General features: G+C 49.2%; 1 protein-coding gene across 4 annotated transcripts; it reads right to left on the reverse strand.

Annotated features, from left to right (window-relative positions):
• Positions 1–1578: 1578 nt before the first annotated feature.
• On the reverse strand, positions 1579–24163 carry URGCP (upregulator of cell proliferation). Of its 4 annotated transcripts, none has more exons than XM_033088142.1 (6): positions 22133–22156; positions 13828–13849; positions 13447–13517; positions 7511–7561; positions 7271–7309; positions 1579–5449 (listed from the first exon to the last, which is right to left on the reverse strand). In XM_033088142.1, the coding sequence occupies exons 4-6, from the start codon at positions 7542–7544 to the stop codon at positions 2949–2951; spliced, it is 2574 nt and encodes an 857-aa protein (XP_032944033.1). In that variant the 5' UTR covers positions 7545–7561; positions 13447–13517; positions 13828–13849; positions 22133–22156; the 3' UTR covers positions 1579–2948. The 4 variants fall into 4 exon arrangements, 1 of the variants encoding a protein (XP_032944033.1); XR_004421139.1 differs by lacking the exon at positions 1579–5449 and adding an exon at positions 23542–24163 and having other exon boundaries at positions 6400–7309; positions 22133–23081; XR_004421137.1 differs by lacking the exon at positions 1579–5449 and adding an exon at positions 23542–24161 and having other exon boundaries at positions 6400–7309; positions 13828–13854; positions 22133–23081.
• Between the last annotated feature and the right edge of the window lie 1612 nt (positions 24164–25775).

The raw sequence follows: 25775 nt of genomic DNA on the forward strand, positions 1-25775 counted from the left end.
TGACCCAAACAAAGAGAAAGGCCTTTTCTTTACTTGGCTAACCAACACCTGAGGAGCCTGGGAGAGCTACCATAGCCGGTTTACATTGTAACGGATTTCTAACAGCAGTCCTGCTCGGTTCTGTGCCAGTAAAACTAATAACATCCATGACAAGACATTGCTTTATGTATTGTTGAGAAAAGGAAATGGCTGCAAATTAATTCTAAGATACCGGTGTTTGGCTGATTACAAGATGAGTCTGGCATGTTCAGATGTTCGAGACTGACTTAGAAGGCAGGCCGTTTCCTTCACACGAGCCGTATGGGTGTGCACAGTGGGATTGACTCAGTTTGTTGGTACCCAAACGAGCTCCTCCCAAACTGGTCTTTGTGCACTTCCCACAGAGTAGGTACTAGGAGGGGACTAAGGCTCGGAGAAGCTGAGACTTTGCACAAAGGCCATGAAACTGGCAGGAAGCAGGGCCGAGGTTAAGGGCCTGACCAGGCGCCAGCATCCTGTGAGCTACGTCCAGTCTCCAGGAGAGGGGCAGGCACTCTGGCCCTCGTCTTAGACCCCCAGGCTCATTTGCTGCATGATCACGGACGTGCTTCCCACTCTCACCTCATCCCCATGTCCCTGTGAGCAGGCCTGGCCGCCCTTCCACCTGAGTGGCCGTCACGTCAGTATGCTTGGCTCCAAGGATATCACTGCCCAGTAGCCAGCCCCATGGCCAGTTCTGGGGCCTCCGACCCTGAAGATGTCTTCAGGTCTGATGTGGGGAGCCTCCGGCTGTGAACCCAGGAACAGGTAGGGCAGGCTGATGCTTCCTTACTAATTTGAGCTTTGGGGCCGATTGGCAAGATCTGTGTTTTGTGGGAATTGGAATCAGGGTGGCACCGAATTCAGGGTCTGCCGGCAGCCCCTTGAGCCGGTCATGGAACTGAAACACCAACCCCTGACAGAGTGAGGACTACCCTAGTTGATCCTTTCTGGAGAAATCATCCAGGCTCCAGGGCAACCCCTCCTATTCCTGCCCCTGAGAAACGATGGTCACTCCCCTCTTCCCCGGCCAGGCAGGTTCAGGGTCGCTCACGGATGCTGGACGGCGAGTCCTCCATGGCAGTCCTGCTCCAGGCCTCCCAGGGCAAACTCCTTCTGTTTGCAAAACTTTAAATACTTTGGGCAAATGCTACATGTAATTTCATAGTATCTTAGGTCCTACGGATCGATGGAATATTTTCCTGATTACTAAGCAGTTATTTTTTGGATCATGCATCCTTTTGAAAATCTGTTGGAAGCTATGAACTCATTCCCCAGGAAAAAAAAAAAATCACAGTTGTCTAAGTTTCAGGAACTCAGTGATTGAACCTTAACTTTGGACAATGACCCAGGTAAAGAACCCTTGGTCAGCAGGAACCAGTAGGCCTGGCCTCCCTGTTCTCCAGTTAAGGAATAGCTAGAAGCAGTTTTGAAGAGACTGATTGATAGTCAACAATTCTAAGAGTGGTTTCCAGAGACTGAACTTGGGGCCCTGGGGGGAGTCCTGCTGAAAAAGCACCTGGGGGGCTTCCATGGTGCTGGCGGAAACTAATGAGAGCTTTGGGTACTTCCAGGTGAACCAACATGTTAAAATTTGTGTTGATGACCCAGGAAGAGATGAGTTTAGAGTGCCTGAGGATTGGAGATTCTTTGAAGTTTCAGAAGAAAAAAGGTTTTCCTACATTTATTAGCAGAAGCTCGGCTTTCCCGAGTCCCAGTACAGCTTCCCACCTGTCACAACATCTGAGGCTCACAGATCATGGGCAAGTCTCTGGACACCACAGGGACTCCAGACAAGGGCCCAGGAGCCTGCGTTCAAGCAAGGGCCCAAGGCAAAATGCAGGTCACTCACCTACCGAGTCAGCAGGACTGCAAGGGACACCACCTCAGGGCCTAGTTTTCCTGAAGCCACAACATACAGACATTCTCAGAGCTAGTGACACAGCTGGGACTGGTTTCCAGGACTCAGTGAGGTGACCCTGGCCCTCAAGAAGGGCCAGCGCAGGCAAGGATTTCAGTTGGAGAACTGACAGGGGAGAGCCCCAAGTTCTGGCCCGGATGGTGGCAAGTGAGAGGAAGCATGGCCCCAGAGGCATGGAAGTGAAATGAAGGGCTGACACCAAGGGCCGGGCTGGGGTGAGCCTGGTAGCTGTGGGAGTTTGGGGACAATGAGTGCTCAGGGCCAAGGGCACCGTGCAGAAGCGTGTCTGGGACGTGCGGCTTCATGGCTCTAGGCCGTTTCCTCAGCTGCAAAATGGGATGATGATGGAGACACTTGGAATCAATGCAAGGACAGTGAGTTCAGTGTCCCAGAAGGAGCTCGAACCTGGGCACCTGCTTAGAGAGGAAACAGCATCGTGCACCCCTCCCTCACACAGACACTGATCCTGGTTGAGGAAGCAGGGAAGTTAAGGCAAGAGAGGAACTTGCCTATGACTCATTTGTGTATTCATTCATTTCACAAACTTTTATTAAGCGCCAACAGTGCTGGGCAGCCAAGCCCTGCCCTGGAGGGGCTCAGAGCCCTGGGCAAGGACCAGAGGAAGTCAGTGCTGTGGGGAGACAGAGCCAGCCTCAGGTGGGGTCGGGGCCGCTGCAGTCAGTCAGTAAACAGACCTACCCGCCATGGGCACTCACTAACCAGCTATGGGTAGTCACCTAGCTCTGCTTTCTGGGACGCCTTCCTGACCCCTCTACTGGGCAGCCGAGTGCTCCGACTGCAGTGACGGACCACAGCTTTGCACTCCAGGGGCAATGAAAGAGCCGCTGTGGGAAAGCCACATCCCAGGGCCTCCACTGCAGCTTGGAGACGCAACTCATGGCCCGCCCGAGGGTCCCTGGCAGTGCTCTGGAGGCTACTGCCTTCCGTAACAGTGTTCAGGAGACCCCGGACGCCTTGGGACGTGACACGCCCCTCGGGGCAGCTGTACTCACAGCCGTCTGACCAGCTCAATGAGCTGCTGGACACTCCTGTTGGGGTTGGACAGGCCGTTCCGGATGTTTTCCAGCAGGCACCTCTTCAACTCGAAGATGGCTTCGCTGTACCCCAGGCTCACAGCGGCCATGGGTGGCACTCCGTGCCACAGGCTGGGGATGTGCCAGACGTGCAGCTTCTCTGGGTCACAGAAGGCCAGATCGGCCAGCGTCCGGAGGCCGTCGGCCTGCTTGTCCGCCTGTACTGTGGCCCTGCTCTTGTCACCCGGCTGCTCTAGGAGCCACCACCTGTCTCTGGGCTTGGGGCCGGGGACAGGCACATCATGAAGGTTCTGGTGCACAAACTGGTAGCTGGGCATGTGGCCTGCTTTTTCCAGCCTCAGAAACGCTTGCAGAATGGCTGGCGGGATGTCCCTGGTGTCAGCCAGAGTGACCACGGTGACATTGCTCAGCCCCATAATCAAAGTGGCCAGGGAGACCTCCAGCTCGAAGCGCCCCGCCACCGTGGCCAGGGCCCCGGCGATCAAGCCCCCAGAGTCTATCACCAGGATGTGGTCACAGCCCAGGTCCTGGCTGAAGCTCTCGGCCACAGTGACCAGCTGCATGAAGGCCCCCCGAGGACCACGAGCTCTCCCGGTGGCAAAGCGCAGCCCGAACATGGTGTTGAGCAGAGTGGACTTGCCTGTGCCCGGCACACCCAGCGCTGACAGCACCACCAGCCGCGACCGCCTCCCCAGGTGGGCGTGAAGCTCCTTCAGCAGCCCCGTGACCCAGCGCAGCGGGGCGCTCAGGGTGGTCCCGTCCACCAGCTCCAGGGGCAGCCCCGTCCGCAGCAGCTCCAAAGCCAGGCCCGGGAAGTGGGCGAAGCGCCTCTGGCCTGCGGGCAGCTTCCCGGCCTCCACGAGGCAGCTCTCGGCCTCGTACAGCTGCCCCATCTCCCGCAGGAAGTGCTCCAGCCCCAGAGGCTCTGGCCTGGACGGCTCGCTGGCGTCCGCAGCACCCCCCGGCTTTGCTCTCAGGGCAGCAGCCGGCTCCGGGGGCTGCCTGGGCCTCAGCTGGACTGCCCAGGCCAGCCCCCACTCCATCCAACGCAGGAAATACTGCTTCTCTGCCGGGGAGGGGCTGCCGAGGCCGGTAATGAAGTCCTGCAGCACCCCGGCGGGGCCCCCGGCCCACGGAGCCTGGCGGAGCTCCCTCTCCACCTGGGCCGCTGTACCCCCAGGGTCCCCCTGCAGCCGCAGCGCACCCCTGGTGGCCCCGGTGACCCGCTCCATCCGGCCCTTGGCCCGCTGGCACTCCTCGCAGTCCTCGTCGACCCTCAGCCCCAGCTTGCGGGCTGCATGGGCCATGTCCTCCAGCGACAGCCTCCTGCAGGGAGAACGGGCCACATGCGCCACGATAGAGCGGAGCCTGTGCACAAAGCGAGCACTGTCCGTGCTGCTGACCTTCACGAGCACGTGCGAGTGGTCCACCCGCAGCACGGGCAGCAGCCGGCCCAGGAGCCGCAGGTTCGTGTTCCGCTTCCCGCGGCAGGGGCTCAGGATGAAGTAGCACTTGGTGGCTGACCCCTTCATGGAGGACAGCAATTTGTACTCCTTCCTGCTGATGTTGTCGGTCAGGATGAACACAGCCGAAGACACTTCTGTCAGCAGTTTGAACTGCAGCCAGTGAGACCCGATGTCACCCCGGAGGTTCAGAAAGGCCACGGGCTCGGGGAAAAGGTCCAGGTCCTCCCGGCCGCTGGGCAGGAACCAGGAGATCTCCACCAGCCCGTCCGCGATCTCCCGAGAGCTGGTGCCCACACTCAGGTCGCGGTGCCAGAAGCAATCGCGCTGCCTGTGGCCAGGGCTGAGCAGAGCGTTGAGCAGCTGGGACTTCGAGTTGCTGCTAACCTCCATGCGCACGAAGGCAAAGGTGGGAGCCCGCGGCAGGACCACGCTGTCCTCCCGGAGGCTACCCACACCCCTCGGGGGCTGGGCCCACCACGTCCGCATGACACCCCTCAGGGCCCAGAGCAGGAAGGTGTGGCCATGGTTTTCTGAGTCAGGCAGAATGAGAGGGAGTGCGAACTGGCAGAGGGACATTTTCAGAACAATTTCCTGTTGCAGGAAACTGTCAGAGGAGAGCAGCAGGGCGCACAGAAGGTCCAAGGGGTTCACGGGCGTGTCGGGGGTGGGCAGCTCGGAGAAGGAGTAGATGTCGGCCGAGATGTCGTCGGCCGTGTCCCAGTACACGATCTCCTCCACCTGGCTCTCCTTCTCCACAGGCCGGGCGTCCAGAGGCGTGTCCGGCACCACGGTGGTGCTGTTCCTGGCCTCAGCATTGAGAGCCTGCAGCTTCCTGAGGAAGGTCCAGGGCAAGTCCCTTGGTGCCTGAGGGGCCCAGTTCCTCACGCTGTCACTGCTGATCTGCAGGGCATCCTGAAGGCTGAGCTTCTGGACCTGGTATGTCTCCAGGCCCAGAAGCGACAGCATGTCCTGCAGGCGGCTCCTCTCCACTGTGGAGGGAAAGGAAGATGTGAGGTGCGTACCACGCATCATGTCAGCAGTGGGGAGGGGGTACCAGCACGGGTGGGGTGGCCTCCTTCAGAGCAGGACACACGACAGCACACTAGCCAGGCCCGAACACAGGCAGACATGTCAGATGCTCGAGAGGGAAGAGGGCAGGGCAGCCAGGGGCCACATTTAAGAATCGGGAGATTTCATATTAACATCTGCGTGTCTGCTTTCGCTTGAAACCTACAGGATCTAGCAGAACCACGCCCAGATTAACTGACTGGAGTGACCGGCTACACACCCCAGATGTGCAACCACACCCCAACCTTCCAATCTGCTACTGTGCTTCTGCCCCACACTCTGCCCAGTGGTGGATTTCCTCACACTGTCACCAGGAACTTCCCAGAGGTGACACAGCCACTGATTTCCTTGTTAATGTTCCTTTCTCTTTACAAAATATTGGCCAATTTTTTAAGGAAATAGAGTTATTACATCAATAATGGGTTCAAATTTTTATTGTATGGAATAATTGCTAGAGACCATCATAACTCTGCACTTATTTATGCAGGTCTTTACATGTTACCTCTGCAGTGCAGGTTTTCTTACCAGTTTTCATACTAGAAAAAAATTAGAGGGCCGGCCCAGTGGCTCAGGTGGTTGGAGCACCGTGCTCCTAATGCGAGGTCACCGGTTCGATTCCCACAGGGGCCAGTGAGCTGCACCCGCTACAGCTACGATTGTGAACAACGGCTCTCCCTGGAGATCGGCTGCCATGGGCAGCCGGAGCTTGGCATAAGCGGCCGTGGGCTGCTGTGTGCTGCCAGGAGTGGCCAGCGGCCAGCGTGAGTAGCCGGCAGCTGGCGTGAGCTGCTGTGAGCAGCCAACCGACGACCGGCGACCAACTGCCTCAGCCGGGGAAGCGCATGGCTCATAATACCAGCGTGGGCCAGGGAGCTGTGTCCTACACAACTAGACTGAGAAACAACAGTTTGAACTGGAGTGGGGAGCGGGCAGGTGGAAGAAAGGGAAAAAGAAAAACTCAGAAACTGCATGTTAAATAAATCAACACCGATCCTGCTGCGCTCCAGGATTCTGTGTCTTGTCTCAAAAGAGGAAGTAACACCTGTGATGCCACCTCAGACTCTCACTAAGCCACGAGGGGAGGCACCAGGATGGCTCAGGACCACTGCTGGGTGACAGCAGCACTCTAAACACTGGGGCAGAGCTACAGCTGTCTCACGTCCCCGCAGGGGTCCACCTGCCGCTGACTTCTCCAAAGGCGCCGAGAGCCTAGGGCAGTGTAGCTGATGACCTTGCTGCAGGAACACAAGCCCTAGTGGAGAAAGACACGCCCAAGAAATTCTTCACAGGTGTTACTCAGGTTTCTGGGTTTTGCCTCAGTGAAACCAGGGACATTATTTTCCTCATCCAGACATGGAACAATTGTTGTTATGTTTTACGTGGCATAGTAGTTCCGTGTGATGGGAAAGGCAGAGCAAAGAAGCCCATTTGTATATGCACTCATGCCTGGTGCGTGGTCCTCCATGGATCTATAAATAAACCACACAACCAGAGGAGTGGTCCCCAAGCCTGACTGCCCTAGGATCACTTTGCGCAGTTGGTAACATGACATCCGCAGACACCAGCTCGCTGTGACCCTATCTGTAACAGCTCCCAGGGGGTTGTTTTTCTGGCAACATTATTACTGGCACACAAAGGGATAATGGACTGGAGGTGATTTTGATGCAGTCAGGTGTGGGAACCACGAGCCTAGATGACGTCTTCCTTCTCTGGGACAGGAAGAAACGAGAGAAAACACATACCTGTAGGAAAGTCACTGTCCTGAGCCTCATTCGTACCATCTAAAACAGCAAAAATAAAGTGTCAATCAAATCAGGTGCCTGACACCAGCCAACTTAGGCTGAACTCAGAACCCTCTCCTCTTCTTATTAAGACAGCAACTTCTCCCAATTGTTCAAAATAAAAAATCCCAGTTAATTTTCACTATATCCATTCCATCCCTCTTTCCACAATCCAATGTTATCAAATCCTGTAGTTTTTACCTCCATAATGAAACTCGCAATCATCTCCTTCCATTTCTCTCCATTCCAAATCTGGAAGGAAACACACACACACACTTAGTTTCATCAGCAAGTTAGAAATTGTCTACCAACAAGTAGAAGTGAGGATATATCAGCTAATTTATTGTTAGTGCTATTATTGCTTTCAGTTTTTCCAAGTAAATTTCATTTTGTAGAAGACACAAAGTAGTAATAGCTAAACACAAGATAGGGATTTGGTCTAGTATATATCCTTTATAGAATTTACTAAACTTTGTGAAAATAAAATACAAATAACTACATCAAACACATCAACCGATCTTTGATTTTAGAAACTATTTAAAATATAAGTTGATATAAACTCCTCGGCTCCTATGAACATCATTTTTATTCTGTCTTAAGGAGTTTTTTAATCACTTAACACGATACACGTACATGGGGGAAGGGCACAGAGGGGAACAGTTACGACTTTCAAGTAAACAGTCACTTTTCCAAAGCCTATAACACTACGGTCTACCCAACACTGATATTTTAATAACAGAAGGTACTTCATTCAGTGTTATTCAGATACTTACACTGTGATACAAGCCCTTAAAACCTTATAGATTTGCTTGCAAATGTGGGACTGTGTGGCAACATTACTTCCCCACGCATGGTTTTAATGGTTTTGCCTTTTTTTGTTTTTAAAGATTTTATTGGGGAAGGGGAACAGGACTTTATTGGGGAACAGTGTGTACATCCAGGATTTTTTTCCAAGTCAAGTTGTTGTCCTTTCAGTCATAGTTGTGGAGGGTGCAGTTCAGCCCCAGGTCCAGTTGCCATTGTTAGTTGCAGGGGGCACAGCCCACCATCCCTTGCGGCTCCCGGCAACCTTGTGGTTGAGAGGACGTGCTCCAACCAACTGAGCCATCCGGGAGCTCAGCAGCAGCTCAGCTCAAGGTGCCATGTTCAATCTTAGTTGCAGGGAGCGCTGCCCACCATCCCTTGTGGGAGTCGAGGAGTCGAACTGGCAACCTTGTGGTTGAGAGCCCACTGGCCCATGTAGGTATTGAATCGGCAGCCTTCGGCGTTAGGAGCATGGAGCTCCAACCACCTGAGCCACTGGGCCGGCCAGATTTTGCCTTTTGATCCAACTAAAAGTATCACCTATTCCAAAATTAAAATTATATTTGCAAAAGCTTATGAATCAAGAAAAGATTCTGACATTCTCAGATTTATTCATTCTCTCATGAATTCTATATAAGCAGATAGATAAGCAAGGCATTTCAAACAGCCTTCTTTGATGCTCTGCCTGGGTGTCAATGTGATGAAGAGTACGAGGGAGAAAAATGAGAGAAGAAGGAAAGGGAGTTCAGAAAGCAGGAGAGTATCAGAGGAGACACAGATGGGTGATGCACGTGGACCAAGCAGCAATGCTGAACAACGTGGGGAAAAAAAATCAGAAGAATTTCCCCAAGGAATCCAGATGCCAATGGTCATGGTTAGAGAACAGGGCACCTTGAGAAACCCGAGATGGGGCGAGGTGGTCCTTAGGGTCAGCTGAGCTGGAATCAAGTAAACTTCAGGCCCAGAGAAGACAGGGTCTTGCTTTTTATGGATGGGCAACAGCTCTGGCTTGGAGTGGAGAGGTAGCAGGTTGATGAGGGAAGAATGCAAAGTGGCCAGAGGGTTGGGCTGTCAAACCACGGAAAGCACTGACCAGGGTAGGAGAGCCTCATGTGATGCAGGCAGAGAACTCTGGAAGCCAAGATAGATGTCGGCCGGCAGCAGACGATGGGGAGGACACCGGAGGCAGCGGGGCTGCAGGGCACAAGGCAGCAGCCAATATGGGCCGGGAGGGCTGGGCTCCGGGGCCAGAGTCTCCACCTGAGCTCCTTTTGCACACGAGCTGGTTAGGAGGGGATGGGTGTAGGCTACAGCCCAGTGGGAATACAAGGGGCAGAAGGTGGAAACAGGCGAGTGTCCCTCAGCAGGGGAACGCACACACAGAATGTAGTCCATCCACACAATGGAACATTATTCAACCTTAAAAAGAACATGCGTGAACCCCAAACATTATGCTCGTTGAAAGAAAAGGAACACAAAAGGGCACACGTGTATGCTTCCATTTACAGGAAAAACAGAGGACAGAGACACTTAACATAGACTGGTGGTGACTACAGGATCTGGAAGCAGGAACAGACTGGCAGTGACTACAGGGGCTGGAAAGAGGGACAGACTGGCAGTCACTATAGGGACTGAAGGGGGGACAGACGGGGAAACACTGCCTAATGGATACAGAGTTTTACTTTTGTTTCTCATTTTTTAAATGTATTTTTGAATAATTTTTTCTTTCTTTAGTTTCAGGTGTACAAAACGCCACAATGATTAGACATTTACACCCCTCACAAGGTGATAACACCCCCAAGTCTACTACCTCTCTGACATCATACACATTTATTACAATACCATGTTCCCTATGCTGTACTTACATCCCGTGACCATATATACATGGTTATATATATATATATATATATATATATATATATGTATATATGTACACACACACATATATATATTTTTATATACATACATACATACACACACACCCACTGGGGGTGCCAAAAAAACTATACAAGTGTACCCTTTGGTCAACGTTGCTCAAGAAGTACTTCGCCATAATCAGAAGTGGCTGGACGCTGATGGGAACCACTTTGAGCACCTCTTATAATTGCAGAAGTCAAGTGTGACTTGTATTCATGTTTTGTTATCAGTATATATTATTACAATTTTAATAGTTTTTTTCCTTTCTTAAAATGTATACACATTTTTTTGGCACCCTCTGTATACATTTAATTATAGTTGACATTCAATCTTATTCTACATCAGCTTCAGGTGTATAGCATATTGGTCAGGCATCTACACAGTCTATGAGTGATCCCCCTGATAAGTCCAGTGCCCATCTGGCACCTTACTAGATACCAGGTTTCTCTTTTCAACCTTATTGACTATATTCCCATACTGTATTTCACATTGCCGTGACTATTTTGTGACTATCAATTTGTACTTTCTAATCCCTTCACCTTCTGCCCCATCCTCAACCCCTCTCACATCTAGCAACCATCAGTTTTTTCTCTGTATCTATGTGTCTATTTCTGTTTTGTTTGCTTGTTTATTCTGTTCTTTAGATTCCACATATAAGTAAAATCGTATGGTATTTGTCTTTCTCAGTCTGACTTATTTCACTGAGCATAATATTCTCTAGGTCCATCCATGTTGTTGTAAATGATTAAGATTTCATTCTTTTTATGGCAGAGTAATACTCAATTATATAAATGTACCACAATTTCTTTATACAATCATCTACTGACGGGCATTTCAGTTGTTTCCATATCTTGGCCATTGTGAATAGCGATGCAGTAAATACAGGGGTGCGTATATTTTTCGAGTTAGTGTTTTGGATTTCTTTGGATAAATACACAGGAGTGGAATTGCTAGGTCATTAGGCGGTTCTATTTTTAATTTTTTGAGACCTCTATACTGTTTTCCATAGTGGATGTGCCATGTACATTCCCACCAACAGTGCATGAGGGTTCCCTTTTCTCCACATCCTTGCCAACACTTGCTGTTGATTTACTGATCATGGTCATTCTGACAGGAGTGAGGTGGTATCTCATTGTGGCTTTTATTTGCATTTCTCTGATGATTAGTGACATTGAGCATCTTTTCATATGTCTATTGGCCATCTGTATGTCCTCTTTGGAGAAATGGCTCTTCATATCCTCTGCCCATTTTTTAATTGGATTGTTTGTGGTTGTTTGGTGTTGAGTTTATGAGTTTTTTATAAATTTTGGAAATGTTAACCCCTTATCAGATGAATCATTGGCAAATATCTTCTCCCATTCAGTAGGATGTCTTTTTGTTTTATAGATGGTTTCCTTTGCTGTGAAAAACCTTTTTACTTTGACGTAGTCCCATTTGTTTATTTTTTATTCTGTTTCCCTTGCCCAAGGGGCTATATCAGTAAAGATATTTCCAAGGGTAATGTCTGAGAGTTTACTTCCTATATTTTCTTCTAGAAGCTTTATGGATTCAGATCTTACATTTAAGTATTTAATCCATTTTGAGTTTATTCTTGTATGTGGACTAAGAAGGTGATCCCATTTCACTTTTTTTGCATGCATCTATCACGTTTGACCAGCACCAATTATTAAACAGTTTTACCCCAGTGTAAATGCTTGCTTCCTTTGTCATACATTAAATGATCACATAGGCATGGATTTATTTCTGGGCTCTCTATTCTGTTTCATTGACCTGTGTCTGTTTTTATGCCAACACCATGCTGTTTTGATTACTATAGCCTTGTAGTAGTATAGCTTGATATCAGGTAGCGTGATACCTCCCACTTTGTTCTTATTTCCCAGGATTGCCGTGGCTATTTGGAGTCCAGAGTTTTGCTTTTAAGCAATGGAAATGTTTTGAAACTAAATAGATAAGAAGATCTTATCTAAATAGATAAGCTCACAAAACTTCGTGAGTGTACTAAATGCCACAGAATTATTGACTCTAAATGTTGTTTTCCCAATGTTTTTCCTTTTTTATTGTTACAATACATGAAACATAAAATGTACCATCTTAACCATGTTTTAAGTGCACAATTCAGTGGTATTAAATACATTCACAATGTTGTGCAGCCTTTGGCACCCTCCATCCCATAATTTTACTGATCTTGTAAAGAAGAAATTCTATTCCTATTAAAACAATAGTAACTCCCCATTCCCCGCCCCACCACTGTCCTTCCTGTCTTTACAATTTAACTGCGCTAGGCACCGCATACGTGGACTCACATAGCGTTTGTCTTTCTGTGACAGGCTTATTGCACTTAGAAGTTTTCCTTTCTGCTGCGGTACTTTGCAGAATCTCCTTTTTAAATGCTGAATAATATGCCATCATAGGCACATACCACATTTTGTCTAGCTGTGTACCTGCCGATGCACACTCACGTTGCTTCTGTTTCAGCTGCTGTGAGTAATGCTGCTGCTGTGAACACAGGAGTGCACAGGTATCCCCTCGAGACCTTGCTTTTGATTTTTGGGGGTAGATACCCAGATGTGGGATTGCGGGGTCATAAGGTAGTTCTATTGTTGAAATTTTGAGGACTCTCCACACTGTTTCCACAGCAGCAGCCCCACTACGTTTCCACCACAGCGCCCAAGGTTCTCATTTCTCCACGTCCTTGCCAACACGCATTCTTTTCTGGTTTTCTGGTAGTAGCTCAGAAAACTACTATGAGGTCATAGCTCATTGACTAAATATTTGTTTGAATGAATAAAATAAAACAATGCAATTAACCCAAACTTATTTGCATGTTTTGTGTGGTTATTTTTGCATAACACTATTACTACCCAACAGAACACATTCATCTCGACAAGCACCACATTAATGTAAGGCCAATGGACAATGAGTGACTAAGAGAAATTAAGGTCCCCGGTGTGCAGCCACTCCTGCCAGCTGACGTCACGAGGGGCAGCAACAGCCCCACCGCCAAACCTCCAAAGAAAGAACGACCGGCTTCTGTGCACCATGAACAAAAACTGCAACCCCCTTCTACCAGGACAGTCCCAGTTACACCTGTTCTTCCAGAAAAACACACTTTCATGCTCACAAGTCTCCAGTTTAGAAACTGGTCTGTCACCCTACACATGACTCAGGTGGCAGTGATCAAATTGTGGTGTTCCCATTAAACTGTGTGATAACCACCTGTTTAAAACTTGGATCCTATTCTGAATATATAAGGAAAGCTTAAAAGACGATTGGATAGAATCTTCTCGTAAAAGGAAAAACAAAGCCATATGCTTGTTTATTTTTGAGGACCATGGTCTCTGGGTGGTGCTGGAACCCAGAACCCCAATGGGACAGAAAAAACACCTGCTTTGGAGGGGGCCCACGCCCAGCTTTACCTGCAATGGCCACAGCTGTTCCTCTCTCAGATGCTTTCACTTCTCGGGCCACTTCTCCCACATCTGAATGCCTAAAACAATTTCAGAAGAAAATTATAATTAAAATAATGAAATACTACTTTCACCTTTCCAATTGGCATGTCAGAATCTCTTGGGGATCCTCTAAAAACTAAAAATCCTGGTCACGCCCCAGATCCTTGAAACCAGAATCTCAGAGGTTCTGAGTCCGTGCCTGGGCGTTGCTGCTTCTGAAGGTACCCCCGGGATTCTGATGTGCGGCCCCCCCGCCGAGAAACACTGGTCTAGAAAAACCGGCACTCTCAGGAACTGGGAGCCAGAGCACAAACACAGCTGTTCAGAAAGACATAAAAGTATACATACCCTCTGACCAGTAACTCCACTTCTACCCTAAGGAAATAAAGATTTAGTTACAAAGGTGTTGACGCCAGTTTTATATATCTCAGCAAAAAATTGGACACCTTCTAAAATCAAAGTCCAATAACAATTCTGGAGCAGTTTTATTCTGCATCCGTTACAAATATTCTATGCATCTCATTTTGTGGACTTTCTGATGTTGGATAATATGTTGTGGAATGGAGTTAATGACTGCTCATCAGTGGGGAAATCGGGTTCCAGAACAGTCTGCAGAGTGTGCTGACAATTTCATACAACTGCATACATTGCTCTGTAGGGACATGTGGTGAGATGTGCGGGATGGTCACTGGAAGCTGACAATGTGGGCGGGGCCGCAATCCTCAATCTTTCAAGTGGGTTTGATGGGTACAGTCCACTCAAGAATAAACTACTTTAGGAACATCACGTGCTGATCTTGTCGGGAGCCAGGGTCCTGGTGTTGGCGGAAGGACACACAGATAGGAATGGAGGAACCCTCAGAGGCAGACGGGAATCGGACACAGCAGTGTGCACTTGTGATTCCTACATGCCTGCTCGTGCGTGCGTGTGTACACACCATTGTGTGCAGACACTTATATTTCCTAGCTCTGTCCACTGAAAGGCCCGAGAAGCGAAGACCTCATCACAGCAGCGAGCACACCAGTGCCAGTTGTGTCGTTGCTCACTCTTGGGCGAGACGGCTCATTCCAGGGCCAGCGGCCTGGGAAGCACACACAAGCCTACGCATCTAATTTCAGAAAACAAGGAAGGGCTCAAAAAAAGGGGCGTGTCACAGGACACAGCAGACAGTTTGACGGGGCTGCAGCTGCCAAGTCTGGGGCAGTGTGCACATGAACAAAATTGAATATGGTGATTATCTAGAAACTATGAAAATGTGACTTAAAGAGTCCCCGGAGATAAGAGATAAGCAAACGGGAGGAAGAGGGCTCCTGCTGACAGCAGAGAGCTGCTGTGAAGGATGCTGCCCTAGGAGCTGCGTCCCAAGATTGGTGCAGGCAAGAAATGCCAACGAATGCCGACTCTTGGACGAAATGTCAATGTGGAAAGATACCTTCCCAGTCTTACAATGCGCCTCACAGAGTGCTTACTAGGTGCCAGGGAGAAAAATCCAGTAATTCTACCCAGCTGTGTGATCACAGTCAGAGACAATGGGGACAGGCCACTGTGTGCCCAGAGCTGTGGTACTCTGAGGAAGGACACATGGCTGAGATGTAGAGACCTGAGCTAATCACATGGACAAACCAAAAGTTAACCACGCTAGAGGGGGAAACTGTATTACCCCACAGTAAGAATGTCACAAAAGACAAAAAAAAAGATTAAGGAAATGTTCCAGATCTGAGTGAAGATCTGAGTAAAGTGACGTGAAGACAAAAGGCAACACCTACCCCTAGACTGGATCGTGAAGGAGAAGGAGAAATCTGGGTACCTACTGACATAACTGAAATACGGGTGTCGTCAATGTCACATTTACTGGTGATGACGACTGTGCTGTGCTCGTGTAAGAAAACATCTTTATTCCTAGGAAACAGACACCAAAGGATTCAGGCACACAGTGTGGTGACATGTGCAACTTAATCTCTAGTGGTTAAGAAAAAACCATATACATGTGCATTTATACTCAGACACACAGAGAGACAGCAAGAGAGACAGAGAATGATAAATGAGAATGGTAAGGAGTAAAATGTTAAGAATAGCACACTCTGGATAAGAGGACGTTTTCTTTCTGTAATTTATCTCTAAGCAGAAATTATTTCCAAACAAACAGTTTAAAAACTTAACAGTGGTTAATTACTTCTGGGTAGTATGATATCAGTTTATTCTGTCTTATCTGAATTCTTTTAAATAGAACAAGCATGTATTGATTTAATGAAACTAGAAGAGCTATTAAAACGACGCTGTCATGGCCAGCGGGGGTCATGGCCAGAAGAAGGTTTGTGGGTGCCCCAAGAAGACGAGATAACCCGGAGCCCCTTCCAACCAGGCCTCTTGCAGTAAGTGCTGACACGTTATGTGTGGCAGCCCCTGAAACCAGCAAAACAGCACCACTTAATTCACCAGCAAAACCGGCAAAACGAAGGTTTTATGTTCACCCAAGTCACCCCCAGGGGATATTCCAGGACCCTTGGTAGTTATTCCAGCATGTTCTTTGGGGGTTTCACCCTCTGCCCTGTCTGAGGAGAGTTCCAGTGACAACGGTCACTGGCTGTCCATGGCTGTTTTAGCCCTTTTACAGACAGAGCACTAAGCAACTCTGACTTGATGGACCCTGCGGCTGATAAAAATGGGAGTTTTCACTGTCTCCACTTATCAGCAAAGAACATACACTGCTTTCGCAATAAGTGAAAAAATGCAATCTTAAAGAAAAAAGAGGAGGGGGACAATAGAACAGGTTGCAAATAGTTCCTCAGAGGGAAAGAAGCTGGCCTGGGGGCACAGGTGCTTCCGCCTGTAAGGCCTTGCCCACTGCCTCCCAGGGGCTCTCGGGATCCTCTCAGATCTTTCCAGGATGGAGCTTAACTTCGACCCTTTCTTTCCCACACAAGAAGACAGGGCAGTAGCGCGACATCATCACAGTAATGACCTAGAGTTTGTGCTAATCTATGAAAATACACATATGATTGAGGACTTCAGTCTGTCAACACACTTCACACCTGCATCCCTGTGTTGTAAAATGGGGGAGGGCCAAGCCTTGCAGGACAGAACAGCAGCCAAACCTCACTTGTGTCCACTACTTCTAATTCACAACTCTGCTTTCAATAAAGTTGTGGCCTGAGTTGTGCCCCCTCAAACTCCTAAGTCGAAACCCTAACCCCCAACGTGACTATGCAGAGACTGGGACGTTTGAGGGCGTTTGTGAGGGTGAGGCCCTGATCTGCTGGGACTGGTGTCCCGTGAGAGGAGGCGACACCTGGGGGTTCACTCTCTGTCTGCAGGCACAGAGAAGAACCTGTGAGGACACAGCTCGTGGGTGGTCACCTACCAGCCAGGGACAGGGACAGAGGCCCAGAAGGACTGAACTGACCTGCATGGGCTCTGGACATCAGCCTCCAGAACAGAGAGAAATACTCTCTGTTGTTTAAGCCACCTGAGCTGATTGAGCTAACACCTCAAACCATCCTGCAGGTGGAAATGGGGCTCAAAGGACAGGCCAACATCACCAAGCCAGTAGGCCAGGCCAGAACCCAAATGGGAGGCTGATGGTTCCCTCCTGGCTCTTTATTTTTCAGGCTCAGATAGGTTTTTGTAACGTATAATTATAACTAATGAAAAATCACAGAAGCCAGCCCATCTGCCGAGTCACAGTGCAGCCCTCCTGCGAGCACACGTGCAGGGCCTCCCCCTGCCCATCGCAGGCAGCCAGACCCAGAGAGAAAACCAACAGCGTTTGCAATGGTCCCAGACACGGGCAAGGGGGCGTTCTGCAAAGCAGCTTTTGAAAATTACTAATATCATTAATATGCTTTACTGATTACAAAAATAAGACAAATATACAGAGAAGTACAAAGAAATGCCTTTGCCCTTTTGAAAAATACTCAGTGTATTAAACGATTCTCTTCTCCTTTTAATGTTTTCATGTTGCCATAGGTCATTCTATTAACTGATACACAGGACTGCCCGTTTTACTCCCTATTAGGGCTCTTTAGGTTTCAGACTTCTCCTGGTCCTCACAAGACACCTGGGGCAGAGAGTCACAAGTGGAGCTCAGTTCAGGCACTGCCTGGGGCCGCGTGGGCTCCCTTACCATCCTGGGGCACCTCCCACAGACTTCTCTCCCGGGCAAGGGGTGACCTGCCTGCCACCCTGATGGGTCAGCCAGCAAGCGCACATCCTGGTTTGTACCCAGGGCTTCCTTCAAGTCTGGCGGTGGAGTCAAGACCCTGACAACTAGGCCGTCTGCCTCACGGGTTGTCTCTCCGAGGAGTTACCTGAGGAGCCTTTCTACTTACACCTGGAGACTCTGGCTCAGGAGACCGCCCAACTCTGAACACAGATGCCTGCTGCCACTCAGAGTCCAGCACTCCTTGGACAGGGTCCCTCAGTGCCCAGAACCGTGTCCAAGCCTCAGGACCTGGGCCAGTTCCTAGCAACAAACCCAGCTCCTTCACTGATGCTGCCAATAAACCAAGATGGCACAGAAAACCACCCCACACAGTCGGCCAGGTCAGTCCAGGGGCCCACACTCACTGTCGTGGGGGCAACAACATATTATTATTAACTGCGTTGGATACAAAGATTCTGACTCAATTTTTGCTCCTTGATGCTGACAGCTTTCAAGACCTACCACTTCCCCTCTGTTCAACATCTGGGCCCCAAAACAAAACAAAACCCAAAGCCAGAAAGCCTCACTCAATTAGTGTAAACCTTTTCAAATGCTCTTGGTGTATGCTGTGGGTGGGACTGTCCCCTGAAAAGACACATTCAAATCCTGCCCCCAAGTCTGCGACTGGAAACAGGGTCTTTGCAGATCTAATGAGTTACATTAAGATGAGGTCCTGCTGGGGCAGAATGGGACCCCAGTGCAATGGCTGGTGTCCTTACAAGGGGAACCTGGACACACAGGGAGAAAAATGTGGAGACGGAGGTGACATTGCAGTAGGCCGGTATGAGCCAAGGAACACCAGGGACAGACAGCAGCCGGCCACTAGAAGCGTGGTGAGGCCTAGGACAGACACTCCCTCAGAGACCAGAGGAAAACCACCTGCCAACACCTTAGTCCGAGACTCCGGGCAGCCAGAATGTGAGAAGAAGTTTCTGTTTTCTCTAAGCCCCAGTTCGTGCTGCTGGGTCACAGCACTCGAGCAGACATGGTGCATGTGTGGCTGTGATCAGAGATGTTGGCTTCTGCCTGTCCTGAGGTGGGTTGTCCCTTGTGTGTCTGTGTTTCTTCTCTGCTTCTTATAAGGACACCCGTCATTGGATTAAGGCCCAACCTTACCCAAGGCGACCTCATCTTAACTAATTATACCTGCAAAGAGCCCAGTTCCAAAGAGTCCCACTCACAGGAACTAGGGGTTAGGACTTTAACATATGTTTCAGGGGGACACAATTCAACCCACAACAACATTCGAGTCAAAACTAGGGGTCATCCCACTTCTGCAAGGTGACAACACCGTTTGAAAGGTTTAAAAGTCATCATTCAGCAGTGGGGCTGAGAAAACGTCCATGAAAAAGTTCCTCGGAACAGCTCATGAGAACAAAGACGTCAGATATTACCACACGGGTAAAAGCCAATCGCTGTGCATCCCAGGACTTTAGTCCCTGAAACACGCTGGACTGGATGGACAGCATGACAGAGGTGCCACTGCCATGCTCTTGCACAGGAGACAGGCAGGCCCCTCCCATCAGACAGCGGTGTCCTGCCTGCTGGCAGTGACCCTTCAGCAGGGTCATGGGGAGATACTACTGCAACACCACGACCTGAGGGGGCTCCACGGACAGAACCGGTGGACTGAGCAGCTAGTGTTTGTACTGGGTTCATGCCTTGCAGGCTCGCCGAGTGGGAGGAAACAGCTCTAAAATGCAGCTTTGACCCTGCAGAAACTTACACCAGAATCAGGCTGTAAAGAGGTTACAAACACTCGTTATACAAAGTCTACACAGCACACACGTGGCAACCTGCAAAGCCAGGTGGCCATCCGTCCCGGCATCGGGTTGCTCCCAGGGCCGGGGGGGACTCACGTCCGGGACGCTTATCTGCAGAAAGTGGCCACGGTTCTCCTGGATTAATCCATATACTTATTTGCAGCTAGAAACTTTTCTAAAAGTTGGGGGCACGTCCGTGAAGAACACAGATATCCCTGCTCTTAGCTTACACTGAACGAGGTGGAGAGACTGGCCAGCAACCAGAAAATTTTAAACAGGGGCTGCACCAGGAGGTGTGAGGTGCTGGGGAAGAAAGAGCAGTAGACTAGGCTCAGGGCACCAGCGTGCGGGGAATGGGGTGGACGGCTGCTGTTGTTCCAAGGGAGGGCAGGGTGGGAGAAGGGACATGCGAGTCCAGGCTTGGCAGGAGGTGAGGACGCGAGCGGGAGCTCCCTGGGCAGTGAGTGGTCCAGGCAGATGTATGGCTGCTGCAGCAATGGTCCGAAGGTGCAGGGGACACACAGGATGCCATTGTGGCGGGTACGGAGTGCACAGCGCACAGCAGTAGGAGAGCTCTAGTCAGAACCAGCTTCCTCAGAACCCCAGGCAATATTCCTGTCTCATGTTGAGAGCAGATGAGAGATGGCAGCACCTGAGGTGACAACACTGGGTTGAACTCTGAAAGTCTCTGTGAAGGATTTCAACAGACTGGATAGAGCGTGTGAAAAAAAGCCCAGGAAACCTCCAAGTGTTCAGGCTCCAGAGAGCTGCTGCTGTCTCTGGTGGGAAAACATGGGGTGAGCAGGCTGGCAGGGACCATGAGTAAGTCAATGCCCACATGCCAGCTGGGCACACAGGGTAGACCTCCGTGGAAATGCTGAGCATGAATCAGGGCTAGAAGGGGCTTGGCGGGGCTCGAGAAGCCAGCCCTCCTCCAGGCACCGCAAAGACCACTGTCAGTGCCTTCCCTAAAGACACTCGTCTACCCACAACAAAGGCAGAATCACCTTGCTATTTACCCATGACAATGGGAAGAAATTATGGTGCCAGGAGACCGTAAAACCCAAGAGACCAACTGGAAAACAACTACAAACAATGAGAGAGTAGTAAGCTGAGGACAAACAGAAATCTTTTTAAAAACTCAACTGCCTTCCTGTATACAAAAATTTAGAAATATGGAAAAGGAAACTCCCATTTCCAGTACCAACAAGAGGAAATTTAGGAATAGATGTAATAAATGTGCAACATCTATATGAAAAGAATCTCTAAATACTAAAGAATATAAAAGACTAAAACAAATGAAAAGGTATATCCTGTTTGGGCAAAGGAAGGCTTAGTATAATTTTTAAAGTCAGTTCTCCCTAAATTAACCTGTAAGTGAATTTTTTGAACTTGTAAGGTTCAACACTAGATAAGCTTATTCTATGGAAAAATATTTGTACAATAAATATCAGGAAAATTCTGAAAAAGAACAGTAACAAAGGAAGACAAAACCTGCCAGTGAGTAAAACATGGTCCAAGCCACAGTTCTGGTTCATGGACAGCCCAGAAAAGGCCAATATAGCTGGGAATTTCATCTCTGATGAAGGTAGCTGAGTATCGTGATTATTCCTTTACAGCAGCCTGGAAAAGTAACAATAATCCCTAGTCCTCCTTTCACCAAAATGAATACCAAATGGATCTGAGTCAAATTAGAAAATGAAACAAACAAACAAACAAAAAATACTGAAAGAAAATATTAAAGACTTTAAAAAAAGAAATCTCAGAGTGGGGAAGGCTTCATACAGTCAAAAGGCACATGACAGATGGAAAAAAAGTGTTTGTGATACAAATGACAAAAGGCTCATTTTCTCAACGTACAAAGATCTATAAATTCAGGAGAAAGGGCCCAGGACATCCCTAAAATGCATTTTGGGCTCTAAACAAAAGGAGGAGGAAGACACCGAACTCCACTGTGCTTTCCACCCTGTGAGACCAGACTAGATAAGGAACAGGGTGCAAGAGTCCCTTTATACCTTTTGAAATGGGTACCCGGTACCTGTGGTACTTCCTTTTTTAAAGTAAGGCAGCTAACAATTTTATAAAAATGCTACAATGTGCAGAATCCACAATAGAACCAGGGCAGCAGAAAGGCCTCCTGACAAGCAGGCGGGTCTGGGAAAGCACGACCTATGGAAGGCCGCTTCTAAGTTATTTCCGTGCCAGCCATGTGTTGTAAAACCATAAGCAAAGGCACAAAGGCTCCAGCGAGCTTCTTACTCCAACAAACCGGGCAGCAGCTTCAAGCGGAGCAGACAGTGCTGGACGACAGTCGCCCCCTATGCTCCTGGTCAGAACAAAATTCAGAATCCAACATTTCTGTTTGTGCCTCAGTAACCACATTTAAACCAACCATCCTTAATGGGGTCGTTTTACATCAAGTTTTAACTTAAAACAACTTAGCTGGGCCTCATTTCCCTATCTGTATAATGGGGATAAAAACAGTGCTTACTGATAGCGTTATTGTGCAGATTAACTTATTCTGCACAAAAGCACTTAGAGCAGGCCCCACAACACACTTCTTGGAAATAGGACTGCCACACAGGAAGAACACGGGATTTGGAGGCCCATCCATGAATAGCCCAGCAGAACCCACGGCTCCCCTCCCATCCTTGCCCTGAATGTCTGCACTTGTCCCCACAGCACCTACCTGGTCCACTAGAATGAGTGTCTGCCAGCCAGCTGACTGAGGCAGGCCACAGGATCGCAGGAAGCCAGGTCTCCCTGGCTGGGCTCTGAACTAGCTGCAAAGCCTACAGAGTAAACACATCTGGACACGTGGGTTGTCCCAATTTATACATACCATAAGAAGTGCATAGTTCTCTCTATAAAGTGAAATCAAGTATACTAAAAATTTTGTGACCTCAGCTCTGCAATCAGCACCCCTCAGAAAATTACAGATTAGTACCAACTGCAGACTCATGGTGTCACTCATAAACGGAACTGCAAATATCAAATCTGCACTAATGCCACTTTCTACAAGGATGCAGTTTAGGTCCTGTTGGCTCACAGAAGGGCACGTCTGCAAAGTGGTGAGCTTGGACGCCAAATGCACCATCACTTTTTAAAGGGCCTCGGTGCAACCACGCACAGGCTCAGCCACCTGACTGCTGCCGGCAGCCCTCCCGCCTCACCCTTTCCTGACAAGATGGGCAGGAATGCAGTGGGACCTTGACCCTCTGGGTGAATCAGCCAGGCCTTCAGAGGGACCGGCCCTCGTTTATTCTATTTATGAACTCAAAGTACTGGGTAAAGACCACTGCTCCCCAAACCTGGAAAGACGGCGGGTAGGAGGAAAACGCCGGGCTTGGTTCGAGTCAGACCCAGCTTGCTCTTGTCTGCACTGAGCCAGGGCAGTGCATGGCCGGCTCCAGCCTCAACAACGCGCCCGCAGGCCCTGCAGCTGTAAGGGGCCGTTGGGAAGTGCAAAGATGTACAACTTGAATGGTTGGCAAACCCGTCAGGGCTAAGACTCTCTGAGTGGTGGACAGCAGTCAAATGAAGAATTTTACCAACTACAGCAATGACCTTGGGACTAATTTTCCTCCTCCGTGGTGTTGGAATACTGTCATTCCCAGCTTTCACGACTAGTTCAATTACTAAAACAGAAAGTAATCACAATGAATCGGTGGTTTTATTTTTCAAGTAAGGATTTAAAAAGAAATTACAAACTCTATATGTCCCATCACTTCGTAGAGGAAAGAGCATTTTAACACCGAGACAGACGGGGGTGATGTCAGAACAGGGCCAGCCCCGCAGGCCCGCAGCCCCACCAGGAACCCAGGAGGCACCGGGCGCGGGGGGTCTCCCCGCTCTCGCGGCTGACACTCCGGCGTCCCGGCCGCGTCCCCGCGGCGCCGCGAGCGGACAAGCGGACACGACGACCAGGGGCGCGCTCCCCTCCCCCGCGCGGCCCCCGACCCCGGCCCAGCCCTCCGCGTCCGCCCAAGGTCGGCCCGAGAGGGCCGCGGGGCCTGGCGAGCCCGGGCTGGGGGAGGCCTCACCCCGCCCTCGCCCCCGCCGCAGCCCCCGCTTGCGCGGCCCAAGCACCGCACTCACCCAGGCGACGCCATGAGCGCGGCGAGGTCTCGGCGCTGCCGCCGCCTCCGCTTCCTCCGCGCTGCGCGACTCGGGGAGGGGCCTCGCGCCGGCCACCCGCTGCCCGCCGGGCGCTCCAGGAGGGCGGGGAAGGGACCGGGGAAGGGGGGGCCCAGGTCGGCCGGAGAAGGGGTATGAGTGAGTCCAGAGTCGGATGAGGGTGCGGCCTGGGGGCGGAAGGGCCACGGCCCGCGACCCGCCCACCTGCCCAGGTGCCCGCGGGCCGGTACTCGCCGGGAGGAGGCTCTGGTGCGGACCCAGCCGAGAACATGCCCCTGGGCCACGAAGCAGCTGCAGGACCGGGTGAAGTCTACATCTCCCGCGATATGAGTTTAAATTCCGTAAGAAAAGCCTTTCCTTTAGCCCAGGAGTTCAAGAATTTGTTATGAAGCAAAATAATGTCTTTTCTTACTTGCTGCGGTGTCGTGCACAGTTGCTGGCCTCTCTGAGCCAGTTACCCCTTGTAAAATGTGTGTAAAACCCCACCGTGAAGCTCTGAGGATTGTGGGGCACTTTTATTCTTTGCACGGTGTTATTAAGCAATAATGAGTCTGGAATTCCTGCAGTGGGTACTTGAGCCTCAGTTCCCTTCTCAGCAAATGAGTTTTCAGAAATAAATGAGCTCTTGTAACTGTAAACGGTTAATCAAAAGCTCTGGACATTGCTAGTCACATTCCTGTGTTATATTAAATATTATTGCTAATCACTTTATTTTTTACTACTAGTAAGAACAAGAGATAGCAAAGAAGTGACCGAAATCTTGGCTCTGTAGCCAGAATACCTGGGTTGAAATCTGGAACCTGGGGCAAGATAGAACCTCCCCCAGGGCCGTAGTTTCCTCATTTAAAAAATGAGAATAATAGGTCCCTTCCTCTGTGAGTATTGAATGACTTAGTAATTTTTTAATGAGTTAATATTTTTAAAGTGACTGATGCATGCCTGGCACACGGTCTCTTTCCCTTCCTGTGAACCTCTCCAGTGTTTGGAGCCTGTTCCCTTTAGTAAACCGGAAGCTCACAATCGCTGCTGTGAGTGCAGAAGATAGTCAATGCTAGTAAATGTGAGCTCATGTGTAACGCCTCAGGGCCTTCTGAGACCCCCAAGTAGGTTATGAATCCAGGGTTTGGAAGAGTTTTGGGAGTGGGCAACCACTGCTTGGTCCAAGGCAGTAATGTTTAACACTGCAGTGAGGCAGGCAAGATAGTTTTTAAAAAGAAACTGTTGGTTTTAAGATATATTTTAAAGTAACATAAGAAGAATGAAACTAGACTACCTGACACCATACAAAAAAATTAATTCAAAGGGGATTAAAGACTTGAGTATAAGACCTGAAGAAAAAAAATACAGAGAAGAAAACATAGGTACTCAACTTATGGACCTTGGCTTGACAGGGGTTTTTGTGAACTTGAAACCAAAGGCAAGGGAAGTAAAGCAAAAATAAATGAATGGGACTACATCAAACTCAAAAGCTTCTGCACAGCACAAGAAACCACCAATAAAACTAAAAGGCAACCAACTGAATGGGAGAAAATATCTGCAAATGATACCTCCAATAAGGGCTAATATCCAAAATATACAAAGGACTCATACAACTCAACAAACGTAAAAAAATAATTCAATTAAAAAATGGGCAGAGGACCTGGACACTTTTCCCAAGAAGACAAACAGACTGCCAACAGGTATCTGAAAAGATGCTCAACTTCACTAGCTATAAGGGAAATGCAAATTAGAACCACAATGAGATAACACACTACACCTGTTAGAATGACTATTCTCAGTTAAGACAAGAAATAAGTGTTGGAGAGGTTGCAGAGAAAAAGGAACCCTCATACACTGCTGGGAGGAATGTAAATTGGTACAGACACTATGGAAAACAGTGTGGAGGTTTCTCAAAAAATGAAGAACAGAGCTACCATATGACCCAGCAATCCCTTTTCTGGGGATCTACCCCCAAAATTAGAATATACTGATTTATAAAGCTATCTGCACCACCATGTTCACTGCGGCATTATTCACAATAGCCAGGACATTGAAACAACCTAAATGTCCTTCAACCGATGACTGGATGAAAAAGATGTGGTACATACTGTGTTTCTCTGAAAATAGGACCTAGCCACACAATCAGCTCTACTACGTCTTTTGGAGCAAAATTTAATATAAGACCTGGTTTTATATAAGACCAGGTATTATAAAGA

Source organism: Rhinolophus ferrumequinum, chromosome 20, assembly GCF_004115265.2.
Source record: "Rhinolophus ferrumequinum isolate MPI-CBG mRhiFer1 chromosome 20, mRhiFer1_v1.p, whole genome shotgun sequence".
NCBI classification, from domain to species: Eukaryota; Metazoa; Chordata; class Mammalia; order Chiroptera; family Rhinolophidae; genus Rhinolophus; species Rhinolophus ferrumequinum.

What these genes read in the sequence shown, in the direction of transcription:
- URGCP (XM_033088142.1), bottom strand. Translation starts at nt 7,544, where the DNA reads ATGGAAGGAGATGATTGCGAGTTTCATTATGGAG. An exon ending in TTGCGAGTTTCATTATGGAG is followed by an intron (nt 7,310 to 7,510) that starts GTAAAAACTACA and finishes TTGCTGTTTTAG; the next exon opens with ATGGTACGAATGAGGCTCAG. An exon ending in GGACAGTGACTTTCCTACAG is followed by an intron (nt 5,450 to 7,270) that starts GTATGTGTTTTC and finishes TTCCCTCCACAG; the next exon opens with TGGAGAGGAGCCGCCTGCAG.